Here is a 26,421-nt window from a genome sequence, read left to right on the forward strand (position 1 = left end):
AAAAAAAAAAAAAAAAAAAAAAAAAAAAAAAAAAAAATCATTTTGAGTATTACAAAGCGACAAGCATATGATGATATGACAAAAAACTATATGTTGAACAATTTTAAAATCCAAACGATGTCTATTCCTTTAATCGCGGAAATTGAAACTTGGTACGCTACATCCACTTCGTTCCAATCACCACAATTCTAACCGTAGTCTCAACCTGAATCCAAGACATCTTCTCATCCACAAACGTATTCAAGAAGCATATGAAAACAGCAGGAAAAATAAGAGAGACGCACAGTATAGGGGGGAGGAGATCCAGGACAAGAACGAGTATCAACCAATTAATACCGTGCCATTGACGAAACCAAACATTGAATCTTTTTGTTTAGGGATTCAGACCTGCCAAGCAAGCGCACCTGTCATGGCAAAGGTCATATGCATCCCTTTCTTTTCAGTTTGGAAGCCCAAGCAAGAAAGTAAATCTATGGAGATAGATTCAAGTTCCTTCTTTTTAAAAACTCAACGAGGGACGTTGATTAGAATCAACAGAGTTGATGGTTAGTGGGTCAACGAGAGTTGATGATGAGATCAACGAGAGTTGATTAAGATCAACAGAGTTGATAATCAGATACTCCACTTATACGCGTAGCCGTAGGGTCATATTATTTAGGGTCTTAGACCTGCCAAGCAAGCGCACCTGTCATGGCATAGGTCAAATACAATGCAAGATCCTTGCTTCTTTTATCGACGAGAGGGTTGATTAGGATCAACGAGAGTTGATATCAGATGCTGTGTTTGTCCCAAATCCCAACACGCTCATATTGATTGATCCCTACAAAGAAAACCAAACATGGTTTGGATTTAGACCTGCCAAGCAAGCGCACCTGTCATGGCAAAGGTCATAGACATCCCCTTCTTTATACATCTGTTCCTTCTGTTTTTTAAATCAACGAGGTTGATTAGGATCAACGAGAGTTGATCACATATTATTTAGGGATTTAGACCTGCCAAGCAAGCGCACCTGTCATGGCAAAGGTCAGACACATCCCCTCCCTTTTTACTCTATATGAAGATAGATAGGAACTTTGGAAGCCCAAAGAAAAACCTAATTAACCAAGTGTTAAAGATCCTTGCTTTTTTTTTATTTTATCAACGAGAATTGATGACGAGATCAAGAACAGTTGATCGTTGAAGCATCAACGAGATTTGATGATGAGATCAACGAGAGTTCGTTGAAGCATCAACGAGAGTTGATGATATTAGAGCATCAACGAGAACTGATTAGGATCAACGAGTGTTGACGATGAGATCAAGAAGAGTACTTGATCGTTAGAGCATCAACGAGAATTGATTAGGATCAACGAGTGTTGATGATGAGATCAAGAAGAGTACTTGATCGTGAGAGCATCAACGAGTGTTGATGATGAGATCAAGAAGAGTACTTGATCGTGAGAGCATCAACGAGTGTTGATCGTTAAAGCATCAACGATAGTCGTTGATTAGGCTCAACGAGTGTTGATGATGAGATCAACGAGATGAGTTGATTGTTAAAGCATCAACGAGTATTGATGATGAGATCAAGGATTGATCGTTAAAGCATCGACGAGAGTTGATATCAGATTCGTTTGTCCCAGCACGGTCATATATATTGGAACCTACAAGAATACGAAACAGATCTGAGATATATATGTATAAGCAGAAGACCCGAGATATTTAGAAACAGAGAAAACCTAGTCTACGCATGTAAGGAAAAATATAATAAAAACTCCTAGACATAGAAGATAACGTATAATACGTACCTTGATGACAAGCCAAACCCTAACAAGAAGAACATCGACTTCTGATTGTTAATAAACGAGGGTTGATCATGGAGATCAACGAGAGTTGACAACGAAGATCAACAACGAGAGTTGATTAGATATAGATCAACGAGGGTTGACATGAAGATCAACAAGGGTTGATAATGGTGATCAACGAGGGTTGATGAATTAGATGATGCTTAATTTGTCACAATATATAGAGAGAGCAAACACCATAATCCTAGTTGGTATAGGAAAGATCCTACGGTTGTTAATTATTTTAGTGGTAAGCAATCGACGGTGCAGATTAAACACAATGATGAAAAGTCGATAAAAGACATAACAGAAGTCGGTGCCCTTCGGTTAACTTTGGTTAGATATATTTCTCATCAGTCCGGTTTGACTTCGATTACAGAGTCCCAATTCGAATCGGAGCTTGGACTACCAATATCAAATACCTAAACTAGACCAGCCTTTCCTATTGCATTCAAAGATCATTGTTTTTGTTATTTGAACGACTTGAAAAAACAAAAAGCCATAAAATCAAAGGTTTGGTTTAACAAGAAAGATCAAATCGAAACTAAAAATTAAAGTCGAATCAACAACAACAATCATGAACTAACTAATGGGTTCTCTAACGTAGATGGTTTTACATATTCGTATATCAATCAACACAAACGCGATGAATATATCAAAATCGTATAAGATTAGAATCATCGTTCCAAGATCGTTGTAAAAGGCGAGTGATTACAAAATACCCAAGATTGAAGCACCACATGAAAAAATGAAGCAGATCACTCTTCAAAGATTGGTCCAAGATAGTCACCTTCCAAGCTAGCCAACGCCTGAAACTCTCTATCTGCCTCCATCCACTTCATCCCAAGCACCACAACCCTCATTGTAGCCTCAACCTGGATCCTAGACATCTTATCATTCATGAAGATCGGGTTCTCTCCTGGGATGTACTCGAATCCGACATCTTCGTGTATGAGAGGTAAACATTCTCGATTGGACCACACTCATGAAGACACCATGCTTCAACACCTTGTGCACCACACCGTGAATTATCTCTCCTTTAAAGATCTTGAACGTCATTCCGCCTGAACATTACCGGGAACAGAACTTCATCCGTGTGCTCCCTGATTTTGCCTTCTCCAATCTTGTCCAGAGTTGTGATCACTGCCACGTAGTAGCCAAGCTCCTTGGTTGCTTCCTTGGAAGCAAATACGTCTAGCTACACTACCAAAAACAGCTTAAGTTAAATCACTTAAATTGAATCATAAAACTAAATGATAGTATATTAAATTATTTATTTATAATTGATACAAAAATTAAAATGTAACATCAGTTGCAATAACCGATGCTGTTATTAATTTGTGTGGCATCAATTGATTAAAACTGATGCAAAACTAAATTAATTTGTATCAATTTTACATATTGATGCAAATATAAAAATTTACATCACTTCAATAATTGATATGTTTATCAATTTATATTAATATCACTTAAGAAAGTGATATATGATTTACATCACTTAAAAGTGATGCTGATTAAATGATACTAGTTACATCCAAACAAAACTGTATCGGTTCGTAACTTAAACTACCAGTTTTTTAATGACTTCATATCACTTTTTTTTTTATTGCAGAACCAAAAAAAGTCTCTTTTGTTTTCAATTTTTTTTAAATGGGCGTCAGTTTTTTGTTTTTTACCTCCATAATACCATAATTCAAGATATTGTTGAAAACAGAATATTCATTTTCCCCACTATTAAGTTAATCCTAACTTCTCTAAAATTCTCTAGTAATCTACGCTTACTTTGCATTATTTAACAGTTTCTTAAAGTTCTTTTTAATATAACTTCTTCTTTTTCTTATTCTTCTTCTTCCTCTTCTTCTTTCTTTTATCAATATACCTTATTAATACATTATTAACTTTACAGTGATTTGCCCTTTCGTATGCCATGCAAGCGCACCGAGAAAAACGAACCATGCCACCGTCCCTAGAGCGCCAATCGTTCATGTCTACGTTTGTGTAACCGGTGAAGAAGATCGTAGAAGTCATCGCAAAAAAAATGTCAACGATGTACAATCCTTAGGCTAAGGTCATAGTAGTTCCATTTACTACAACTTTTGATATCAAGATGATGAAGGATGGTGAGAGAGACCGTGAGAAGGATAAAAACACTTTTCGATGATGTCAATTAATATTTCTAGGATTATGACACCTAGAAGGAGCTGAGCGGACGTGATGGAGATTATAGTGACATATGTCTCTGTAATTCACCGTTGATGGAAAGATGTAAAAGATTTTCAACATGAGATTCAAAGGCTATGGTGAATTAGGAACAAAAGTGTTTATGATTTTGAGATTTTTTTTTAATTCTGAACAATGTATTTGTGTTTCTATGAAATTTATGATTTTTATATTATTTTCTTTATAATTATTGATTATTAAAAATAGCAAAATTATTATAATTATTTCTAAAAACTAACAGTAAATTTATCGATTATTCATATTTGATTTAATTTAACTTTTTAATTGTAAAATATACAATTATTTGAATCATTTATTAAAACTGATATTGTCTTAACATCAGCTACTTAAAATTGACATAAATATTTAGCATCACTTACTATAACCAAAACAGATATTAAATTCATTTATATTAACTGATGTAAAATTAGTATCATTTTTTGCAATTGATACATAATAACTTCAAGTACAATAATCGATACAAAGATTTGTCTCAACCAATGCGAATTATTTGCATCAACAAAATATAAATTATTTATTAAATTGATGTAAATTATTTTTGTATCATTTAAATCTCATGCAAAAATATAATATAAATGATGTAATACCATTTATTTTTGTAGTGCTAGTACACAAATACAACTAACAACTACCATTTAACCAGCTAGAGAAAGCAAAATACATTAAGGCCAAGATAAAAACTTTGAAATTGACTAAAGATAAACCACAAAAGATCAACGATTTTTACATGCCTACACTCGTGGAAACAGTTTCAACCACCTACATACTTAAAACTTAAAACTGATGACGTCCTCCAAAGAGAAAAACTAAAGAACAATTCCACTATTTTGACTAGAACCTATAACTAAGTTTTTTTTTTTTTTGGTTTATCAAATTTAGCATAACAAAATGTACTCATACATCCAAAAGTTCTGTAAACTCATTTTGTCATTATAAAAAAAACATCCAAATTATAAAATAGACAAAATATTCTGACCCAAAAACAAGAAAACACAGTCTATATCAATATTCTCTTTTAATCAGCAGAGAATACAGCTTTTGGTACTACTAACCAGTAACCACTTTCATTTGTCCGTCTCGCATTCTTTTAGCCTGTCAACGCTTTTCTATTTTGTCTTTTTTCTCTCTTCTTCTTCCTCTTCTTTCTCCAGCTACTTTGGTCTTCCGCCATGGCTACCCAGTAAGTTTCTTCTTTCTCTTCTTATTATTAGAGGACTGTGTATATATATATATTTTGGTAACTCATCTCTAATTTAATTTCACATTCCTTTAATTTATTTACAGGAGTCTACTTTCCTCTTTCGTCACTTGACTATGACTGACCTACCATATACTTAGAGAGAGAGACGAAGACAAAAAAAAAGATATTTTCTTCAGTTGGGTTTCCCTTTTATTCTTCTGGGTTCCACGATACTGCGAGCAAAATTGTATCTTTTTCACGATTTGCGGCGGCGTTAGGGTTTCGCTTTTGGATTTTGTGATTCTTGAAGTAGTAAGGTTTTTATTTTGGGGGGGGGGGGNGATAGCAAAAATGGTGAGGAAACATGGTTGGCAACTTCCTGCTCACAAATTTCAGGTCTTTATTTCCCAACCTTCTCTACAATTTTAGATATATCAATCATTTGATTCTCTTTGCATTGTGCTTCTTTGTCCACGAATTTAGTTGATTTGTTTCTTCTGATGTTTATATTGCTGTGATGCGTTTGCTTAACGAAATTTGTGGTCTTTTGTGCAGGTGGTTGCGATTACTGTGTTCTGCTTGTTGGCTGTTGCATACTATGCTTTCTTCGCTCCTTTTGTTGGAGGACGCATCTGGGAGTATATTCTTCTCGGTGTTTACTCTCCTGTGGTATGTAAATATATCCCCTCAAGCTATGGTTTTATGATGTATTGGATTCAGGCTCGTTGTTGGGTTGAATGAAATCAATGATGACTTATATATATGTTTCTCTCTTTTTCTATTGGATATTGCTAGGCTTTAGACCACTTAAGGTAATCATTTTTTTGACGCCCCTTATGCTGCTTTGTGCCATGTGTTTGCAGGCTCTTGTTGTTTTCATTCTTTATGTTCGGTGTACTGCGATCAATCCTGCAGATCCGGGGATCATGTCGAAGTTTGAAAGAGGTGCAAACAGAGGTGATGAATTACCTACTGCCAAAGACATCTCGAGAAAATTTGATGAAATGGGCAGCCAGCTGCAGTCTTCTCCTTCGGTTGCTTCGAGGACTTCTACTTTACCAGCAAACTCTAGCGTGAAGGGATCTGTTGGAGATGCTCAGAGAGTGGAAGCTGCTCAGAAAAATTCTTGCTTTAATCCTTTGGCGATATGCTGTGGCGTGTTTGTTTATGAAGATTGTCGCGGCAAGGAAGAGAGCGATGAACAGCAGGGGGACAGGGAAGAAGCCCTGTTTTGTACGTTGTGCAATGCTGAGGTATTATGTTTACAATTGCTTAGTTCTTTGCTTCCGGAAGCTACATCTATTGCTTAACTATTTCATGTGCATATGTATGTTCTTAATATTCATTTGTGTTCTCTGTGACAGGTCCGTAAGTTCAGCAAGCATTGTCGAAGTTGCGACAAATGTGTAGATTGTTTCGATCATCATTGCCGGGTAAATTTCTTACATGACAATTGACTGTTTCTTGGAACTTATTGACTAGCGGTTTATGGGTGTGATCAAATAATGACACAGCTGTATATAAATGTAACAGTGGCTTAACAATTGTGTTGGTCGCAAGAATTATATGACGTTTATATCACTGATGGCTGTCAGTCTTCTCTGGGTACGTATATTCTCCTGACATGCTATTTATCAAGCTCACTGTTTGCTTAAATGGTAATAAATAACATTTTCTCCTTCTCAGCTCCTTATTGAAGCAGGAGTTGGAATTGCTGTTATAGTGCGTGTATTTGTTAATAAGAAGGACATGGAAACCGAAATCGTCAATAGACTTGGAAATGGATTTTCTCGGGCACCATTTGCTACGGTTGTTGTAAGTATTCTTAGTGAAAGGCTAAGGCAGTTGAGTTGCAATAGGGTGAGCATCTATTGTCAATGTTTCTGATGTTTTCTTACAATTTATGTAGGGTGTCTGTACTGCTGTTTCCATGCTAGCATTGTTTCCACTGGGTGAACTTTTCTTTTTCCACATGCTCCTCATTAAAAAGGTGGGTATGGAAGAAGTCAATATCGCTATTATATGCTTGTAATGCATTTGCTTTATTGGAATGAATCTTGGTAAGAAAGTATAAAAAGAATTCATTGTTATTTTAATCTTGTATTCAACATGGTTCCCAAAATAATTGAGTAGCACATGAAAATGCATGCTCTTCATAGTTGTGAGATAGAATTTGTTTCTCTTCATGATGAAGTCCATGTGATCCATTCCTCTAACTCGCCTTACTCTACTTTGTTTGTAATTTGGCTGATCATATGTTCTAAGCTATGTGAACTCATTTTTCGTGTGTAATACGAATAGGGCATTACAACTTACGAGTATGTTGTGGCAATGAGAGCAATGAGCGAGGCACCAGCTGGAGCTTCAGTTGATGAGGAACTTCCTAACGTGCTGTATTCTCCCTCTGGATCTGCCACGACTGGCTTTAGTGGTGGAAGCTCCCTCGGTTTACCTTACAAGGGAGCCTGGTGCACTCCTCCTAGAGTGTTTGTTGATTATCAGGTATCATTTGCTTTTCCAAGAGCTCTAGTTAGAACAATTTTCATAGAGCTTCCACTAGGTTCCTGTTTGGTTATAATATGTCTGCTTGGTACTTTTTATCTATGTTACAGGACGAAGTAATTCCTCATTTGGACCCCAGAATGATTCCATCGACTGTAGATCCAGATGCAACTGAATCAGCAGAGAGGGGCAACAAGATTCCAAAGAGACCTGTCAAAATTAGTGCTTGGAAGCTTGCAAAGTTGAATTCAAATGAAGCTACAAGGGCAGCAGCCAGAGCAAGAGCATCCTCATCAGTCCTAAGACCAATTGAAAACCGTCATTTACATGATGATGAACTTAGTTCCAGGAGTGGCACCATCAGTGTTGTCAGCAGTGTAAGCACAGATGCAAATGGGGGTGTGTTGAGCAAAGAGATGAGAAACAATGATCCAAGGTTTTCTCATTCAAGAAACTCTTTTGCTCCAAGCCAAGGTAGTCGGGACGATTACGAGACAGGGACTCACAGTATGAGCAGTTTCAGCAGTCCAAGTCACGTTCACGAAACTGTCTCACTTAGTCCTCTCCCCCAGTATCATACAGCTGGCCACCGCTTCACTGCAGCGGCTGTGTCGAATTCTTCCCGGCCACCTCTTAATCCAGCAACCAATCACATGCTCCACTCAACCTTTGATGAAAAGATAATGCAGAAAGGAAACCATCCTGATCCACTGCTTCTCCCTGCTCCTGCCGCTTCTCTTCTGAGAGATGTGAGAAGAACATCAGTTGTTTGGGACCAAGAAGCAGGTAGATATATATCAGTTCCTGCAACAACATCTGAACCAAAAACCAGATTGTCCTCACAGAACCAGCCAATTCCTAGCTCACACATTGGTAACACTCAGAATCCAAGACCAGTTGTTCTTCCACCTCAAGATTCTTCTTCATCTGGAANACTAATCACATGCTCCACTCAACCTTTGATGAAAAGATAATGCAGAAAGGAAACCATCCTGATCCACTGCTTCTCCCTGCTCCTGCCGCTTCTCTTCTGAGAGATGTGAGAAGAACATCAGTTGTTTGGGACCAAGAAGCAGGTAGATATATATCAGTTCCTGCAACAACATCTGAACCAAAAACCAGATTGTCCTCACAGAACCAGCCAATTCCTAGCTCACACATTGGTAACACTCAGAATCCAAGACCAGTTGTTATTCAACCTCAAGATTCTTCTTCATCTGGAAGGGCTCCACATCCGCAGCAGCAAGGAGAGAGGCTGACGTATACAGGTGACTCAATCTTCTTTGGAGGCCCCTTGGTAAATATCCCGAATAGAGATAGCCTAAGACACGAAGGAGACTCAGGAAGAGAGGGACAAGACAGAATGACATTGACATTGCCTCGGGAAGCTCGATTCAAAAGAGACACAACCTCAAACCAACTTCCAGTGTTTGCTCCTGTGGGTACCCGCAAGTAAAACCATCACTCTTTCGAGGCTTTGATCTCGCCGATATAAGGACTGACAGAACAAGGACAGGTAGCTGCTTGAGGGCCAAAACCGATGGAGTTAGCTTAACGGTTGCAGGAAAGTCTCTGGGATTGATATGATTGTGTGAATCTCTTGGATATATGCTCTAGAGGTTTGCAGATGAGTTGATGAGGTAGAAAGTAGAATCCTATGTGATAATTTCTTTCTTCTTCCTCGGGTTCCATATTCTTAGCCAGATATGACTCTTTACAATTCGATTTTTAGAATCAATATTTGTTGTATAACTCCATGAATCTCTAACCTCTTCCTCTTATTGTCATATTTTATTTTAAAACAAAAATCCAGAAAATTGAGTAATATATTGTTCTATCTCCAAAAATATAAGAGTGAGCATTTGCTAACATATATGAACGAAGTTGAAAATGAAAATCTACTGTTGGCGCCAACGCGGAAACAACTCGGTAGACGGCCCCGGCTGCCAAACCAACAGAAACGACGATGACCTTTTTTTTTTTTGAGTTATATAGTTTTGAATGGATGTTATGGAGTATGGACGATGCGGATTACATGAGTCTATTTTTTTGATGGATAACAATTTATTTCAGACCAATTTTATTTCTACGCAAAAGCAGTATATAATTGGTGTGCGGCAATCTTTGTTTTCTTTCTATTTCTCTTTGAGAACAACCGATGAAGTTTGTAAAACTCTGTTTCTTTATTATTATCTCAAGATGATTTACAATATTTAGTCACATTGTCTTATATAGAACCTCTAGAGAACAATCTAAAATTAGATGACTCATCACTCAAGATAACAACGGTAAATAGTTTAGTTTTCATTCTTATCTTGTAGAACTTCAAATTGGTTATGAATGAGAGGTGTTGCATAAAGTACAATCAAATTTGTCTTAACTTGTGAGTGTTGACTTGGTTTGCAAATTGGGTCTTTGTCTTGTTAAATTGTTTTCGGGCCATTTTGCTTAACTCTCTTATACTCTTATTTCATAACCACTACATACTATACGTTATAAATTGTAAATAAATTTGGTCCAATTCACAAATGGTTTTTTTTTTCAGCAAAATTCACAAGTGGTTTTGTCGGACATAATTAATTAACTATTCGAACCCATAATTTTTAATTATCATATTTTATTAATTATTGGCATATAAATTATTTTGAACAATTTTATATTTATCTATAAGTTTTTTTTTTTTTTAAAAAGTTAAAATTTGTTTTCTCTATTAGTAAAAATCCTTTTTTTTTTCTGTCACTCATTCCTTTAGAAAGCCAACTGAGAGATCCACAGTGATACGGTAGACAGCCCGTAAAAAAAACATTACCAGAAATGTTCATATATTTTCTAATAATATTAAGAAGATATAATATATTTATTTTACAAGACTTTTTATTTAATAATTTCGAATAATGCATAAATAGTTTTTTTTCAAATGTAGTTTTAAAATAATATAACTGTTTGTATGCATTTAGGATTTTTGAGATTTATTTTTTCGTTGGTCTATAATTGACTATTATATATCATGTATTTACGATTCTTTGAGATTTTATTTCCATTTTTTACAGTTGACTAGAAGATGGAAAACATGGAATATAGTTTGAACTTGGAAATAAGAAATTTTATGCTCTTCTGTCAACAAATATTTTCTACGCCAAAATATTTACTTTCTATACTACACCAGTCAAAATCTATTTTTGTGTTAATAGTTTACAATTTTTTTTGCTTGTAGCAATTATTTCACCATTTCACAAAAATCTTACCCACCACTTTATTATTTAATCCCCCTTGCCTCCCTCTATTCGTAAAATACAACCAAAACCAACCCTCAAGAACATAGAAGAAGTGATTTTCTCACTCAACAAACAAACAACAGTAATGATTCCAAGTTACGATCCAACCAATACAGAGGCTGGTCTAAAGCTTCTCGAAGATCTAACCACTAATGCAGATACAATCCAACAAGAAGTTCTCCACCAAATACTCTCTCGAAACTGTAGAACCGAGTATCTCAAGTCGTTTCTTGATGGAGAATCTGATAAGAATCAAGAAAGCTTCAAGAACAAAGTCCCGGTGGTGAATTACGAGGACATGAAGCCTTTCATCCAACGAATCTCTGATGGAGAATCATCTGACATCCTCTCTTCTCAACCCATCGTTGAGCTCCTCACTAGGTAACACATTTTGTGTATATCAAAATATATAATGATCTATATAAAAAACTCAACAAAACTATCTTATAATTTGTCATCTCCAAATCAATTCTTGAAGCTGTCTTCCTTTTCTTCGTATTACCACATGGTTTTAAAATAATAACTTTTAAAAACATTTATTCTCATTTATAACCTATCTTTTGTTGACGAGATGTTTAAACTAATAACCTATATGGTTTTTTATCTATTTTTTTTAATTAAAACGTTCAATAAATAATTATTTTAATTTTAACATGTAATACCAAAACTTAAGAAGTATTAGTTTTGTGCATTCTGTAAGTTTACAATGTAACACAACTACTACGGTATTACCTATATTGATTTGTATTTTTTACATCATATTTCGTATACAAATATAAATCTAAAATATTTCTGAAAAGAGTGAAATAAACCAGGTTACATTTCTTTATTCCCCGGATGGCTTTGCACGTCCTTGTATATTATCAAACTCGCAAGTTCTTGAATTATTGGGGTTGCATTTAGTAATTCTTGGATAAATAATTACATATATGATGCAGCTCGGGTACTTCTGGTGGCAAACCGAAATTGATGCCTTCTACGGCTGAAGAATTGGACAGGAAGACGTTTTTCTACAACATGCTTGTCCCCGTCATGAATAAGTAAGTCTAATAATATCTTGTTGATTCACATCTCAATTAAGAAGAATTAAAAAGGGAATGAGATTAACAGTGTTATATATGGGTTTCTTAGGTATGTGAATGGACTAGATGAAGGCAAAGGAATGTATCTTCTGTTCATAAAACCAGAGATCAAGACTCCTTCAGGTCTAAAGGCTCGTCCTGTGTTGACAAGTTACTACAAAAGTCAACAATTCAAGAACAGGCCTTTCAACAAGTACAATGTTATCACCAGTCCTAATGAGACCATTCTTTGTGAAGACAGCAAGCAAAGCATGTACTGTCAGCTTCTCTGCGGCTTAGTCCAGCGATCTCATGTCCTAAGACTCGGTGCTATCTTCGCCTCTGCCTTTCTCCGAGCCGTCAAGTTCTTGGAGAATAATTTCCCTCAGCTCTGTGCCGACATCAGGACTGGTACTGTCGCGAGCTGGATCACTGACTCAACATGTCGTGATTCAGTTCTGTCCATCCTTAATGGTCCGAATCCCGAGTTGGCTGATGAGGTTGAGGCTTTGTGCTCTGCTAAGTCATGGGAAGGAATCTTGAGAAGGATATGGCCTAAGACCAAATACATAGAGGTGATTGTTACTGGCTCAATGGCTCAATACATTCCGACACTCGAGTTTTATAGTGGAGGTATGCCTTTGGTTTCAGTAATGTATGCTTCCTCTGAGTGTTTCTTTGGTATCAACATTAATCCACTGTGTAAGCCATCTGATGTCTCCTACACACTCCTTCCTAACATGGCTTACTTTGAGTTCTTGCCCGTCGATGAAAAATCACATGTAGAGATTCACTCTGGATCATATGATACTCTTAAGGACGAAGATCGTATTGTCGATCTTGTTAATGTTGAAACCGGACGATACTATGAACTCGTCATCACCACGTTCGCAGGTCAGTTCTCTCTTGAAATTGACACGAGTAACATGTTTACCATACAAAAAAAAAATGTTATGTTCTGTAAACTGTTTGAAGAAATTTGAATCAGTTCAGTTTAGTTTGGTTTTTATCTGTCCAATTTATATTCTTTGACCTAGTGAGGGAAACGTGTAACACAAGAGTTCTTTGGGCTCTTTTCTCTAAACAGGTTTATACAGATACAAAGTAGGAGATATCCTAAAGGTGACCGGTTTCCACAACAAGGCGCCTCAGTTCAGTTTCGTGGAGCGAAGAAACGTTGTCTTAAGCATCGACACAGACAAATCTAGCGAAGAAGATTTAATGAAGGCAGTGGCACAAGCCAAGCCCTCAAGCTTCTTGCTCACTGAGTACACGAGCTATGCGGACACGACATCAATCCCAGGGCATTACGTGCTCTTCTGGGAGCTGAAGCCACTTCACGATAACGACCCACCAAAGCTAAACGAGAAGATGATGGAGGATTGTTGCTCTGAGGTGGAGGATAGTTTGGATTACGTGTACAGAAGATGCAGGAACAAAGACAAATCAATAGGTCCATTGGAGATAAGAGTGGTGAGTTTGGGTACTTTTGATTCGTTAATGGACTTTAGTATCTCTCAAGGATCTTCAGTGAATCAGTATAAGACTCCAAGATGTGTGAAATCTGGAGGAGCTCTTCAGATTCTCGACTCCAGAGTTATTGGGAAGTTCTTCAGCAAAAGAGTTCCTCAATGGGAACAACTTGGTTTAGATTCTTAGCTTTACTATCTTCCTCCCCTCTACTAAGTGGATTTATCCATTCCTAATGACCATGGTTGCTTTTGCGTTAATTTATTTTTATTTTAAGAGGGTGTGAGAATCCTCTAATGCAACTTCTAATAAGAGTTCTCATAGTCATGTGAGATTATGCATGAAGAATACAATTTAGACTTTATCGTAGCAAACTTTTATTTGGGTGAAAATGCAAGTAAGAGACCAAAGTTATGTTGTTTTCTTGATGTGTTACATCCTTGGTCACAAAAATGGCTTTCTCGAAACCAAGAATTTTTACTAAATTCGAAAATCTAAAAAATTAAGAAGAAACTTCAAAACCAATCCACAAAACCAATGTTAAGATCATCAATATTCATATAAATGCAAGTGAGAATCCTATATTAGATATCTTCACTCAAGCACGAGTTGGCAGGTTGCTGAACTTAGAAAAGAATGTAACAACTCCTGGATCATCATCTTACATTTATCCTCTGTCTCTGGAGTAGACTGAGACAAGACTGCCGCAGTCTCTAAGCAACAAGCATTTCTCAAAATGTATTTAACCACATCTACGTACCTCTTTCTGCGATCCATGTATCCCTTTCCACTTGAAAGTTTCGAGACTCGACCTCATGCATTCAGGAACAGGATTCAATTCATTCTCCAAGGAAACCAGTGGTGGATCCACACAAGTATCTTTATGATCCTGAGATCAAACATGAGAGTTTGGCTTGAAGCTTAGTTGCATTAAACTAAACCAAATGAAAAAGGACTATATCGAAAAATACTTACATCATTCAGACAAATCTCTAGCTCTCGTAAACTAGGAGATTTCTCGAGTAACCGGGCAAGTAACTTCGACCAATTTGTATCACATGGACAGAGCTTCAAATTGTTAAGCTGGTTGAAGACAATACCGTCACAATTTAAAGCCTGTACAAGATGGAAAACGAATAAACAAAGGTTAATGAATAGCCAGGTTAATTAAATTAGTGTTCTAAAATGAGAACTATAGATGGATGTAAACAAATTACCTCTTCCGCGTTGAGTGATCTTATGCATAACGAAAGCCGCTTGACGGATGTGATGGATCTAATAAAGTTGTTGGTATCAGGGTATCTAGATTCGATATCAGCATCATCTAACTTAGACATATCTTTAAAATCGTAGGAGTAGCTAAGATCAACTTCACTTTCACAATCATAGTGTGTAAGTAATTTGAAATACTTCAAAGAAGGAGTGTTTATGACAAGCTCATTCAAATCAACAACATATTTTGCTATCTTTAGGGCTAGTCTCTGCAAGGACGGCATGGTTACGTTCAGTGGTACTAAATCCTCCGGATAGTCGGGCAAGTCCATTGAAACTCGTTCGAGAACAATATCCTCAAGAACAGGGCAACTGGAAAGAAGTCGCTGAAGAGACTTGTCATTTAAGTAAGTCACACGTCGAAGGAGCAAAGTTTTCAAAGAGGGAAGATAAGCTATACGAGGAACATCCACGAATATTTCGTCTATCAGTTTCAAGACCACTAGCGATTCGCAGGTATACAAACTACTCGGCAGTTTAGCAGGACGGCACATAGTACAATGAAGGTTGAAACTTAACTCACGGACCCAGCGAGAAACTGCAATTACAACCCACAGTTTGATATCCTTAGACTTAATTGATCCAAAGCTATTGGTCAAGTTGAGACGAAAGGTTTCTATGACGGGAGCTTTATGTACTGGCATATTTAAATTAATAAATGCCCTTAAACTCAAATTTTCAGAGGGTGAGAGATTGGTATACTCGTACTCAAGCTTAGGCAAAAACATCCAAAGAAACTCCCATCTCTTTGACAAAATACTCGTGCTTACAGCGGCTCTTGTTGGAAGAAAAATAGTACCTTCAATAGCAGTTCATCAGGTAACTGACTGATCCTGTCGTCCATCTCTTCACAATTTCCAAGATCTTTTGTTGATTTTTAACCAAGATGCTTTTATCATTGACATAAACACAACCTTGTGGAAGAACAGCCACAAAGAAGCAGCGAAACCGTAGAAAACCTAATATTTGTAGCTTAGGGTTAATGATGAACAGGCTTTACTAGGGCCGGGCTCTAACATATCTAATTATCTAGGTCTTGGGGGCAGACAACAATTCTTTAGTCCTTTAGTTAGTTAATTATTTTAATTAAATGGAATTTGTTTTATAAGAAACTTTGGGTTTGAAATTAAAAAAAAAAAATGTGGAAGCTGTTGTGAGATTGTTTTGTAAAGAATCCATCATAAAAATAGTATAAGTATACCATTCTTTAGTAAACTTTTGTAATACGGATATATAGGATTATCCATTTTAAAGTTGTCTATGAAATTTGTTTCAGTTTAAATGTTACATATAAGTATATTGATTTTTTTCGTGAATGTCTCTGAATGAGATTATATATTCCATAATAAAAATATATAATGATGACGTAATATATATGACCAAAAAATAAAAACCAATCATCGTACCCCTTAGGAAGAAATAATTGGTCAGAGAGCCAATGAAAAAAATGATATTACAAGCCACATTTATTCAGATGTATAAAATCTGGAGGAGCTCTTCCAATTCTTGATTCCAGAGTTATTGGGAAAGGTTCTTGAGCAAACAAGATTTTTCAATGGGAACAACGTAACTTAGTTCAGATTCTTAATTAGCTTTACGATCTTTCTTTATTTATTTTTTTCTTAAACTATAAAGTAAAGCTGCACTGGGCACCGATTAAATTGTATTTGTTTACAAAGGTTGTAAGAGGGTACTGTAAGAAATATAGCTCAAAGTCATGTAAGAGATACAAAAACAACATGATCAAATAACTTTATTTTTGTCTAGATAAAATTCATTATGCAAAGGTTGTCTAGATAAAACAACAAGATCATGAAAGTTCATCAAAAGATCATCAAAGTTCATATAAACGAAAACAGGCACTGATAAAAATCCTCACTCAAATTTACATACGAATTGGCATGCTGTTGAACTAAAAGTGATTGGAATCTCCTGGACAGTCACCTCTGGAGCATTCTCAAACACGATTGTCGCAGTCTTTAAGCGAGAAGCATATTTAAAGATATATTTCAACAGATGACTCGCTTTCTCCGTCGCAATCATCTTTGTCCACTTGAAAGTTTCAAGAGTCGATAACAAACATTTAGGAACACAATTTAGTTCATTCTCCCAGCTAACCCATGGATTGAAAAGACTCATTTCATGATCCTGAGATCAAACATGAGAGCTTAGCTTAAACATTAATTGAAAAGTAAATTAAACCAATTGAAAATGACTTACAGCATGCTGATAGATCTCCATCTCTTGTAAATTAGGAGAGTCGTTGAGTAACCGGGCAAGTAATTTTGACCAATTTGAATCACATTGACACAACTTCAGATGTTTACGATGATTGAAGACAATACCCGCACGATATAACGCCTACACACGACGACAAGTGATTCAAAATTAAGAAAACCTGGTTTAGTGTCTAAAATGATATTGATATGAAAATGTTTATTACCTCTTGGGCATCGACTCTTATGCATAATGTAAGACGCTTAACATATGTGATGGATGAAACAAACTTGTCCAAACCAAGGTTTACGGAATCAATATAAACCTCCTCCAGGTTGGGCATAGTGTTAGAATCAAAGGAGTAATTATCATCCTCACTAGCACCGTCATCAATAATTTTGAAATACTTCAAAGAAGGAGTTCTTACCAAAAGCTCACGAAAATGATTAGTTCTTAATATCTCAACAGTTAGTCTCTGTAAGGAGGGGACAATTACCTTCCATGTTCCAAGATAGTCAAATTCACTTCGTTCCAACACCAGATCTTCAAGAACAGGGCAACTGGAAAGGAGTTTCGTAAGAGAATTCTCATATGAGTAAGTCACACGTCGAAGGAACAAAGTTTTCAAGAAGGGGAGACATGCCATGCGAGGAACATCGATGTGAACATCGTCATTCAGGTTCAAGATCACTAGTGATTTGGAAATATACAAACTACTAGGCAATCTAGCAGGATGCCTCATAACAGAATCTGAATGAAATACTCTGAAGGCAAGACTTAACTCACGGATACATTGAGAAACTGCAAATGCAACCCATAGTTCAATAGCTTGAGGCTCAAATGTTTGAACTGGTCCATTGAACTTGAGACGCAAGTTTTCAATGACTGGAGCCTTATGAAGTGGCAAATTCAGATTTATAAAACGCTTAAACCTCTCTTGCTCAGCAGGAGAATAATCGGAGCAATCATACTCAAGCTTAGACAACCACATCCAAAGAAACTCCCATCGCTTGGATAAAATACTCGTGCTAACCGCAGTTTTAGTTGAGAGAAGCAGCAATATCTTCAAGAGTAATTCATCAGGCAACCCACTAATCTTGTCCTTATCTTCAGAATCTTGACATTTCTCTTTTTTTTCTCATCGTTGATTCTCTTGTCATTTCTCTTGTCAATGACTTAAGCGCCCTCTTGCAATACCAATATTGGGGTCTCTCTGAGTAAGTAACAAAGAAGAACATAAGATAACCGAGGAAATCATAAATTGTCATAGGTTGGGAGTTGAAATAATACATATAAGGACTAGGCCGACAAACATGGTTGTCCTCTTAATTCCTTAAAATTATTGTAAATGTTCACTCAATATTTGATACCATATTTATGTAAAATCTTGAACAAACATATATCCAACAAAGCCTTTTATGTTCCATATATACAAGCGTATTCAAAATCAAACCAAAAATTTCATGTGTGACAAATTTAATGTCACACCCATTTCTCCGATTATGTAAAAATCCTAATTGTATCAACTTACCTCATGTTCTCAAGGAAAATGGAGTATTGAACTGAGTCTTGATATAGAATCGGATTTTATCTCTGCTTCTTAATTATGAACTCTTTAGAAACTCCGCCTACCCTCTTCTATCCATTAAAATCGCCTTTTTTTTTCTCTCTCTCTCAACAGGTATCATGTCTTATCTTCAAACCCTAGCAGTATCTAAATACCCTTTAAAAATTTCCAAACGACGTCATTTCAAGAAAAACCAAAAACGGCGTCGTCCTATTTTATAAAATAATTTTCATTTAGGTATTCAATAACAGTTTGACTTATTTAAATACGGTTAAAGTATGTAAACCAAAATCTAACATTGTCAAACAAAAATGTTATGAATCTTTGGGTAGTCTTTCACGGTATATGGCCAAATTTAAAGTACCATCTTAATTTATAGCATGTACAAATTCCATGCTATTATAATTTGCTATTAATGCCCACTTTTTTTTATATAATGTCTGGATTGTCTATGAGGCTGGGGTTTAAACGTTTCATGTTACTTTCTTCTCTATACACATGGAAAAGTGCTGGGCTGGGGCTGTTATAATTACAATGCATTTGAGATAGATTGTGAGAAATTAGTCGTTATGGTAAAATCTCTCCAACCTCCTTGACATTTTTTGTTTTGTTTTGTTCTTCCTTTCCATCTTTCTCCTTATCTAAAATAGTAAAATGTCTTATCCTTGTAATATAAAAGCAGAAGTGACTTTTGTATACTATTTACTTTCTGTTTGAGCTACCAATTATGGAGTTTTATTCTAATTAATGTGTTGTTGCCAATATATATATATATATATATATATATATGTGTGTCCATCGATTAATATGTTAACATATAAGTCTTTATCAAATGTATTATATGTTGACTGTTGAATTCATTTCATTATATGTCAACTGAATAATATTTCATTATAAATGTCATTAATATATTAATATATGTCAAAAATACTGGTCTGAAAAATTGTAAGAACAAAATATTTTATTCTGTATTTAATCCCTTCTCTTTCGTCGTTCAAAATTATTCAACACCTTTATCTGATCTCTCTTTCGTTCTATCTGAATGTTGAAAAAAATGGGAATGATAGGTCCTGTGATATGGGTGTTCTTATTTGGTTGCATCATTTATCACATAATTGTAAGTGATAAAAATGGTTTCGTTGAAGCCAAGAGATTTTCTAAATTTGAAGATTTAGAAATCGAGAATAGAATAAAGGCTATGAACAAACCCGCAGTCAAGATCATCAAGGTTTTTTTTATATCTTTACAATCTTACTTTTGTTCCCTCGATACTATACAATTAAGATATATATATATGCCTGTAAAAAATAGACTATAGATGGAGAAAGCTATGGGTGTGTGGATTTCTATAAGCAACCAGCATTTGATCACCCTTCTATGAAAAATCATAGATACACGGTAATTTCAGATAAACTCTATAGATATATATTTGTTTATTAATTCTTGTAAAATGAAAACACAAAAAAATACAATAATATGTCTGTGGTGTTCGACATGTCTTAGATGCGTCCAATATGGAAAGGAATTATGAGAAAACAAAATACAAGCGATGCTGAATTTGGTTATTTATGGGAGAATGGTGTGGGTTGTCCTGTTGGTACGGTCCCTATACAAAGAGTCACCAAAGAGGATATTTTGAGATTAGACTCATATGGCGATAATCATAAACCCTGTGGCTCTTGGAACACGACCAGTTATGATCCTAATAGTCCTCTTCATTTTGACCAACATCATGTAAGTTGATTATTTTAATTAAAAAAGACAAGAATATCATATAACCTTTTGATATATTTATAATGATCAAATTCTTGGTTGGGATTAGTTTGCCGTAGCTCGGACGAAGAACATAGGAAGGAGGTTCCATGGAGCAACAATGGAGCTTTGTATAACCGCGCCTAAGGTTAAGCCGACCCAATACAGTGCTACTCGAATTCACGTTCAGATCGGAAGGGATTTCATCCAAGCCGGTTTGACTGTAAGTCAAGACTTAGTTTATTTATTTTGCACTGAGCTGAGCTCAATTTACTTTATTTATATTTATATATTTATAATCATGAATTATACGTTGTTTAATATAATTTTGAATAACACAAATAGTATTCACTAATTCAGGTAAATCCAGTATTGTACAAGGACCACCAACCTCGGACTTTCGTCTATACATATGTAAATCATTCAATGAAAAAATTCTCTTACAAATTTATCATTATGATTTTTGGATATATGTATGAAATAATTTGACTAATTATAATAATATATAATCATGGTATAGGCACATGGAAAATCATGTTACAATAGCAACTGCAACACTGGGGTGTTAGTCCTTCGTCGAGACTTTCCATTTGGTATGGCATTGAAGCCAGTGTCTATTCGTGGTGCTAATACGAGTTATTATGGAAGCTTCCGTCTAGTCATGGTTTTCCTCTTTCTTAGTACTGAGCATTTTTTTGCCTTTCTTTTAATTTCTTTGGAGTGCGGCTAACCATTCGAAAGTTCGACAAACATCATTGTAATGTCAAAAATAACCTATTATTTTCTGGTAACAGGACCAAAAATATGAAAATTGGTGGTTTCAATTTGGTAATAATGCTGTAGAAATTGGACTTTGGCCGTGGTATAGGTTTAATCAAAGCTTCGGAAATTTGGTCGAGTGGGGTGGAGAAGTGTACAGCGCATTTCTGCCCAGTCCTCAAATGGGATACGGATATTTTCCTGTTGAGGCAGTACGTTACGATGCATATATCCAAAATATATCTGTACTCGACCGTGATTATAACACAGACCACAATGTGATGGATCTCGAAGACTTTTCGGATAACACTCAAGGCTATAAAGTGATAGACACCCGAAATCCTAAACATCGTGGCGGTCATATAATCTTTTATGGTGGTCCAGGAAATATTTGAAAATGATTAGATCTTTATAGTATGAAAGTTAAAATTACATTGACTTAATTTTACAATAAAAATACCGCCTTCTACAAATTACTTTTAAACATGCTCTTCTAAATACTATATATATACGTGCACAAGACATAGTTAAGGAAATCTACATAGACCAAATTAATCAAGTAATTTTTTGTGAATCAAATGAAAATAAAGAATTTATGATTTATGCCATGTACAGTGCAATTAATTGTAAGTTTTTTTTTGTGCAAACAAGAACTTCATTACTTAAAGCCTCGAGAGAGGAAGGTTCATACAATCAAAGGTTAAAGGACAACAAGAGGGATACAAATAATGGTTACATGAGTTTTCCAAAGTGATAAAGTTTGGAGAATCTTTTGAGACCATCGTGGAATCGACCATGAAGAAAAACTTCGCGAATTCCTTGACCAACTTGTGATCATAGCCGCCATGGGCAAGGTATGCGACCGGGCTTTTAGAAAGGTGCTCCATGAGGGAGACGAGGACTAGGGTGCAAACCAACACGAAAAGGAGCATAAGCAGAAAACCAAAGATCTTTATACTTGTGGGCTCATAACTCTTGGCATCAAATGAAGCTACATTCGGGAAGCGTAAGTAATAGGTACAAAGTCGTAACATAGCAGGTGGATCCTCCCTCTCATGAAGCCAAAGGCCATGGAGGTTAAGGAGTTCCACACAAAGCTTGTAGTCAGTTGCACTTTGGCATAGAGAAAGCAGTCCGAACTTATATCCTTTTGGCAGTTTTGGTACAGATGGTTATGGGGGTTTCAACAAGGGTGTAGTGACATATATAGGGGCAACAGAGTAACATAGCTGGTGGGTCATCCCTCACATGAAGCCAATGGCCATGGAGGTTAAGGAATTCCACACAAATCTTGTAGTCTGAGTTACCAAGACATCGAAGAGCAAACCCTAGATTCAAAGGGGGATCAATAGGATTTGGGGGTTTACAAATAAGGTTCTCAGAACCTGAATTTTGTATGTTCTACAAAATTAAGAATATGTATTCTACATTTTTCTACATTCTACATCAATTCAGAATATATTTGTCACGTTTTACCCTGTATACTAAAAGAATTAAAAGATATATCATAGATATTTTAGAATCTATAATCTGTAAAACTTAGAATACCATAGAAATAGAAGGAAAATAAATTAAATAAGGAAAGTGAATATTTTTTGAATAATCTTAATATATGGTTATGATTCTGTATTTATTGTTTAGATATGTTCTAATATATTTTAAAATGTGTATTCTAAAATCTTTAGAAGAAAGACAAATACAGAAAAATCGATTTGCTCATAAATTAACCTAACGTGATCGATTTTTTTCCCTCTAAATTCCCTTTATAATAAAACGGAAGTACTCAACATTGATTTGTAGACTATATAATTTTAATAAGTTGGTTACAAATACACCACCATTGAGACTGGAAACATCTGGTTTTCTTTAACCGGATCAAACCGGTTATCACCACCATCGAGTCAGTTGATGTCGTGTTAAGTAATTCTGATGAGCTTTTGAACGACCGGCGAGGGAATCAAATTGAATGTTTGCTTTAAATTACATGAATTTTAGATTATAACTTCTTCACCCGATAACAACTTCTTCAGATTTACATACATTTAAAATTCAGACTTTGATTTTGTAGAGAACCTAAATCAAACTGAAAATTTGATTGTGAAGAAAGACAAATACAGAAAAACGATTTGCTCATAAATTAACCTAACGTGATCGATTTTTTCCCTCTAAATCCCCTTTATAATAAAACGGAAGTACTCAACATTGATTTGTAGACTATATAATTTTAATAAGTTGGTTACAAATACACCACCATTGAGACTGGAAACATCTGGTTTTCTTTAACCGGATCAAACCGGTTATCACCACCATCGAGTCTGTTGATGTCGTGTTAAGTAATTCTGATGAGCTTTTGAACGACCGGCGAGGGAATCAAATTGAATGTTTGCTTTAAATTTACATGAATTTTAGATTATAACTTCTTCACCCGATAACAACTTCTTCAGATTTACATACATTTAAAATTCAGACTTTGATTTTGTAGAGAACCTAAATCAAACTGAAAATTTGATTGCGAAGAAAGACAAATACAAAAAAATCGATTTGCTCATAAATTAACCTAACGTGATCGATTTTTTCCCTCTAAATTCTCTTTATATTAAAACGGAAGTACTCAACATTGATTTGTAGACTATATAATTTTAATAAGTTGGTTACAAGTACACCACCATCGAGACTGGAAACATCTGGTTTTCTTTAACCGGATCAAACCGGTTATTACCACTACGAGTCTACGAAGCTCGGACATTTCCATGATTTCCTCAATCGGAATAACTTTTTAGTAATATTAAAAATAAATGTACACTGCACACCGATTAATTTGTGTTTATTTACAAAGGTTGTAAGAGTGTGTGAGAATCTATCAATGGATGTATCAATAAGGGTTATATAGCTAGATCAAAATCGTGTAAGAGATTCAAAAATAGCATGACCTATTTTTTTTTTTTTTGGTTAATTAAAATACCGTGCATGGAGCATAAATTTCAAGTTGACCCAAAAAAAAAAAGAACAAACTTCACTCTACTGTTGCCAACCTTTACTTTCGATGAAAGTAGAAGTGAGAGACCAATTGCTTTGGTCACATAATTATAACTCATAACAATTGAGTTGGCATGTTGTTGAACCTCTAGGAGAGAGTAACAAATCCTGGATCATCATCTCAACTGGAACTTGTCTCTCTGGAGCGTCCAAAAACAAGATTGTCGCAGTCTTCAAGCAACAAGCATTTCTCAAGATATATTTCATCAGATGTCTCTCTTTCTCCGTCCCAAACATCCTTGTCCACTTGAAAGTTTCAAGACTCGATAACAAACATTTGGGAACACAATTTAGTTCATCCTCCCAGGGAAGCATTGGATGGAAATAACCCTCTTCATGACCCTGAGATTTTTTTAAAAAGAGAACGTTAATCGAAGTAAATTAAAGCATAAGAAAATGACTTTAAACGAACAAACTTACATTCGTTAAAAAAAAAAAAAAGGACAAACATACATCATGCAGATAGACCTCCAGCTCTTGTAAATTTGGAGAATCTTTGAGTAACTGGGCAAGTAACTTTGACCAATCATAATCACATTGACACAACTTTAGATGTTTAAGATTATTGAAGACAATACCCTCACGATATAACGCCTGCACACGAGGGCAAAGGATTCATGCAACATTAAGAAAACCTGGTTTGGTGTCCTAAAATGAGATTGAAATGAAAACATATATTACCTCAAGGGGATTGGCTCCTACGCATAATGAAAGCCGCTTAACAAATGTGATTGATGTAACAAACTTGTCAAAACCAAGGTATACAGAATCAATTTCCACTTCCTCCAGCTTGGGCATAGTGTTAGAAGAGAAGGAGTAACTACCATTCTCACTATAATCCTCAGTAACTTTGAAATACTTCAAAGAAGGAGTTCTTAAGACAAGCTCACGAAAATCATTTGTTCTTGATATCTCAACAGTTAGTCTCTGTAAGGACGGGACATTTAACTTCCATGTTTCAAAATAGTCAAATTCACTTCGTTCCAACACTAGATCTTCGAGAACAGGGCAACTGGAAAGGAGTTTCGTAAGAGAATTCTCATCTGAGTAAGTCACATGTCGAAGGAGCAAAGTTTTCAAGAAGGGGAGACATGCCATGCGAGGAACATCGATGAGAACATCATCATTCAGGTTCAAGATCACTAGCGATTTGCAGATATACAAAATACTGGGCAATCTAGGAGGCTGGCTCATAAAATAAACTGAATGAATTACTCTGACGGCAAGACTTAACTCACGGATACAGTGAGAAACTGCAAATGCAACCCATAGTTCGATAGCTTGAGGCTCAAATGTTGGTACTGGTCCATTGAACTTGAGACGCAAGCTTTCTATAATTGGAGCTTTATGAAATGGCAAATTCAGATTTATAAAACGCTTTAACCTCTCTTGCTCAGCAGCGGAACAATCAGAGCAATCGTACTCAAGCTTAGGCAACCACATCCAAAGAAACTCCCATCGCTTGGATAAAATACTCGTGCTAACTGCAGTTTTAGCTGGGAGAAGCAGTAGTATCTTCAAGAGTAATTCATCAGGCAACCCACTAATCTTATCCTTATCTTCAGAATCTTGACATTTATCTTTTCTTCTCATCGTTGATTCTCTTGCCATTTCTGTTGTCAATGACTTAAGCGCTGTCTTAACTGCAATACCAAAGAAGAACATAAGATACAAAGAAGAACATAAGATGTTTGACAAAAAAAAAAAAAAAGAAGAACATAAGATAACCGAAGAAAATCTTAAAATATAATTGGTTCGGAGTTGGTATGATATATCTAAGGCCTAGGCCGACAAACATGCTTGTCCTCTTAATTTAATTTTCATGAATGTCAATTCCTTAAATTTAATCGTAAATGTTCACTCAATACTTGATACCATATTTATGTAAAATCTTTAACAAACATATATCCAACAAAGCCTTTTATGTTCCATATGTAACCAATTTAATGTCACCCATTTCTCCGATTATGTAAAAATCGTAATTGTATCAACTTACCTCATGTTCTCGACGGAAAAAGGAGCATCAAACTGTGTTTTGATTTAGAATCGGATTTAATTTCGCTTGGTTCTAAATTATGAATTCTGCAGAAACTCCGCCGTCGTCTACCCTCTGATATCCATTGAAATCGCCTCTTTTCTCTCTCTCTTTAAAAATATGTATCTTGTTTTATTTTCAAACCCTAGGAGTATCTAAATATCCTTTAAATATATTCAAACGACATCATTTCGAGAAGAACAAAAACGACGTCGCCCTGTTTAATAAAAT

At 35.6% G+C, this 26,421-nt stretch overlaps 6 protein-coding genes and 2 pseudogenes across 7 annotated transcripts; 3 read left to right on the top strand and 5 right to left on the bottom strand.

Moving 5' to 3' along the window:
• On the bottom strand, nucleotides 2,582–3,851 carry LOC104720366 (annotated as a pseudogene).
• On the top strand, nucleotides 5,096–9,573 carry LOC104718890 (probable protein S-acyltransferase 19). Of its 2 annotated transcripts, none has more exons than XM_010436710.1 (12): nucleotides 5,096–5,244; nucleotides 5,349–5,440; nucleotides 5,591–5,640; nucleotides 5,800–5,913; nucleotides 6,108–6,497; nucleotides 6,609–6,677; nucleotides 6,778–6,849; nucleotides 6,931–7,059; nucleotides 7,154–7,234; nucleotides 7,546–7,746; nucleotides 7,857–8,532; nucleotides 8,823–9,573. In XM_010436710.1, exons 3-12 carry the CDS (start codon nucleotides 5,596–5,598, stop codon nucleotides 9,200–9,202), a joined length of 2,157 nt encoding a protein of 718 aa, XP_010435012.1. In that variant the 5' UTR covers nucleotides 5,096–5,244; nucleotides 5,349–5,440; nucleotides 5,591–5,595; the 3' UTR covers nucleotides 9,203–9,573. The 2 variants fall into 2 exon arrangements, with proteins under 2 accessions (XP_010435012.1, XP_019086010.1); XM_019230465.1 differs by having other exon boundaries at nucleotides 5,097–5,244; nucleotides 7,857–8,390; nucleotides 8,681–9,573.
• On the top strand, nucleotides 11,107–13,741 carry LOC104720367 (indole-3-acetic acid-amido synthetase GH3.17-like). Its single transcript, XM_010438282.1, has 4 exons — nucleotides 11,107–11,402; nucleotides 11,960–12,061; nucleotides 12,153–12,976; nucleotides 13,170–13,741. The coding sequence occupies exons 1-4, from the start codon at nucleotides 11,107–11,109 to the stop codon at nucleotides 13,739–13,741; spliced, it is 1,794 nt and encodes a 597-aa protein (XP_010436584.1).
• LOC104720368 (putative F-box/FBD/LRR-repeat protein At4g00315) lies at nucleotides 14,106–14,889 on the bottom strand. The gene is given in 4 exon segments (XM_019231068.1): nucleotides 14,106–14,308; nucleotides 14,310–14,441; nucleotides 14,528–14,635; nucleotides 14,770–14,889. Coding segments are annotated over 4 exon segments (522 nt in total). The 3' UTR covers nucleotides 14,106–14,146.
• Nucleotides 14,890–15,736, bottom strand: LOC109126852 (annotated as a pseudogene).
• On the bottom strand, nucleotides 16,565–17,783 carry LOC104718889 (putative F-box/LRR-repeat protein At4g15060). The gene is made up of 3 exons (XM_019230729.1): nucleotides 17,268–17,783; nucleotides 17,045–17,185; nucleotides 16,565–16,972 (listed from the first exon to the last, which is right to left on the bottom strand). The coding sequence occupies exons 1-3, from the start codon at nucleotides 17,781–17,783 to the stop codon at nucleotides 16,700–16,702; spliced, it is 930 nt and encodes a 309-aa protein (XP_019086274.1). The 3' UTR covers nucleotides 16,565–16,699.
• Nucleotides 19,632–21,569, top strand: LOC104718888. The gene is made up of 7 exons (XM_010436708.1): nucleotides 19,632–19,836; nucleotides 19,920–20,006; nucleotides 20,112–20,342; nucleotides 20,431–20,583; nucleotides 20,721–20,774; nucleotides 20,881–21,024; nucleotides 21,155–21,569. The coding sequence occupies exons 1-7, from the start codon at nucleotides 19,651–19,653 to the stop codon at nucleotides 21,512–21,514; spliced, it is 1,215 nt and encodes a 404-aa protein (XP_010435010.1). The 5' UTR covers nucleotides 19,632–19,650; the 3' UTR covers nucleotides 21,515–21,569.
• On the bottom strand, nucleotides 24,204–25,767 carry LOC104720369 (putative F-box/LRR-repeat protein At4g15060). The gene is made up of 3 exons (XM_019230730.1): nucleotides 24,837–25,767; nucleotides 24,609–24,749; nucleotides 24,204–24,497 (listed from the first exon to the last, which is right to left on the bottom strand). Exons 1-3 carry the CDS (start codon nucleotides 25,764–25,766, stop codon nucleotides 24,204–24,206), a joined length of 1,365 nt encoding a protein of 454 aa, XP_019086275.1. The 5' UTR covers nucleotide 25,767.

Source organism: Camelina sativa, chromosome 10 (assembly GCF_000633955.1).
Source record: "Camelina sativa cultivar DH55 chromosome 10, Cs, whole genome shotgun sequence".
NCBI lineage: Eukaryota > Viridiplantae > Streptophyta > Magnoliopsida > Brassicales > Brassicaceae > Camelina > Camelina sativa.

Coding starts and splice junctions, on each gene's coding strand:
- LOC104720367 (XM_010438282.1), top strand. CDS start 11,107: ATGATTCCAAGTTACGATCCAACCAATACAGAGGCTGGTCTAAAGCTT. Junction 11,403..11,959: donor ATCGTTGAGCTCCTCACTAG/GTAACACATTTT, acceptor TATATGATGCAG/CTCGGGTACTTCTGGTGGCA. Junction 12,062..12,152: donor CTTGTCCCCGTCATGAATAA/GTAAGTCTAATA, acceptor TGGGTTTCTTAG/GTATGTGAATGGACTAGATG.
- LOC104718889 (XM_019230729.1), bottom strand. CDS start 17,783: ATGAGGCATCCTGCTAGATTGCCTAGTAGTTTGTATATTTCCAAATCA. Junction 17,186..17,267: donor TAAGAGTCGATGCCCAAGAG/GTAATAAACATT, acceptor CGTCGTGTGTAG/GCGTTATATCGTGCGGGTAT. Junction 16,973..17,044: donor TGGAGATCTATCAGCATGCT/GTAAGTCATTTT, acceptor GTTTGATCTCAG/GATCATGAAATGAGTCTTTT.
- LOC104718888 (XM_010436708.1), top strand. CDS start 19,651: ATGTTGAAAAAAATGGGAATGATAGGTCCTGTGATATGGGTGTTCTTA. Junction 19,837..19,919: donor CCGCAGTCAAGATCATCAAG/GTTTTTTTTATA, acceptor TGTAAAAAATAG/ACTATAGATGGAGAAAGCTA. Junction 20,775..20,880: donor GGACTTTCGTCTATACATAT/GTAAATCATTCA, acceptor ATCATGGTATAG/GCACATGGAAAATCATGTTA.
- LOC104720369 (XM_019230730.1), bottom strand. CDS start 25,766: ATGGCAAGAGAATCAACGATGAGAAGAAAAGATAAATGTCAAGATTCT. Junction 24,750..24,836: donor TAGGAGCCAATCCCCTTGAG/GTAATATATGTT, acceptor CCTCGTGTGCAG/GCGTTATATCGTGAGGGTAT. Junction 24,498..24,608: donor TGGAGGTCTATCTGCATGAT/GTATGTTTGTCC, acceptor AAAAAATCTCAG/GGTCATGAAGAGGGTTATTT.
- LOC104718890 (XM_010436710.1), top strand. CDS start 5,596: ATGGTGAGGAAACATGGTTGGCAACTTCCTGCTCACAAATTTCAG. Junction 5,914..6,107: donor TCGGTGTTTACTCTCCTGTG/GTATGTAAATAT, acceptor ATGTGTTTGCAG/GCTCTTGTTGTTTTCATTCT. Junction 6,850..6,930: donor TGGCTGTCAGTCTTCTCTGG/GTACGTATATTC, acceptor TCTCCTTCTCAG/CTCCTTATTGAAGCAGGAGT.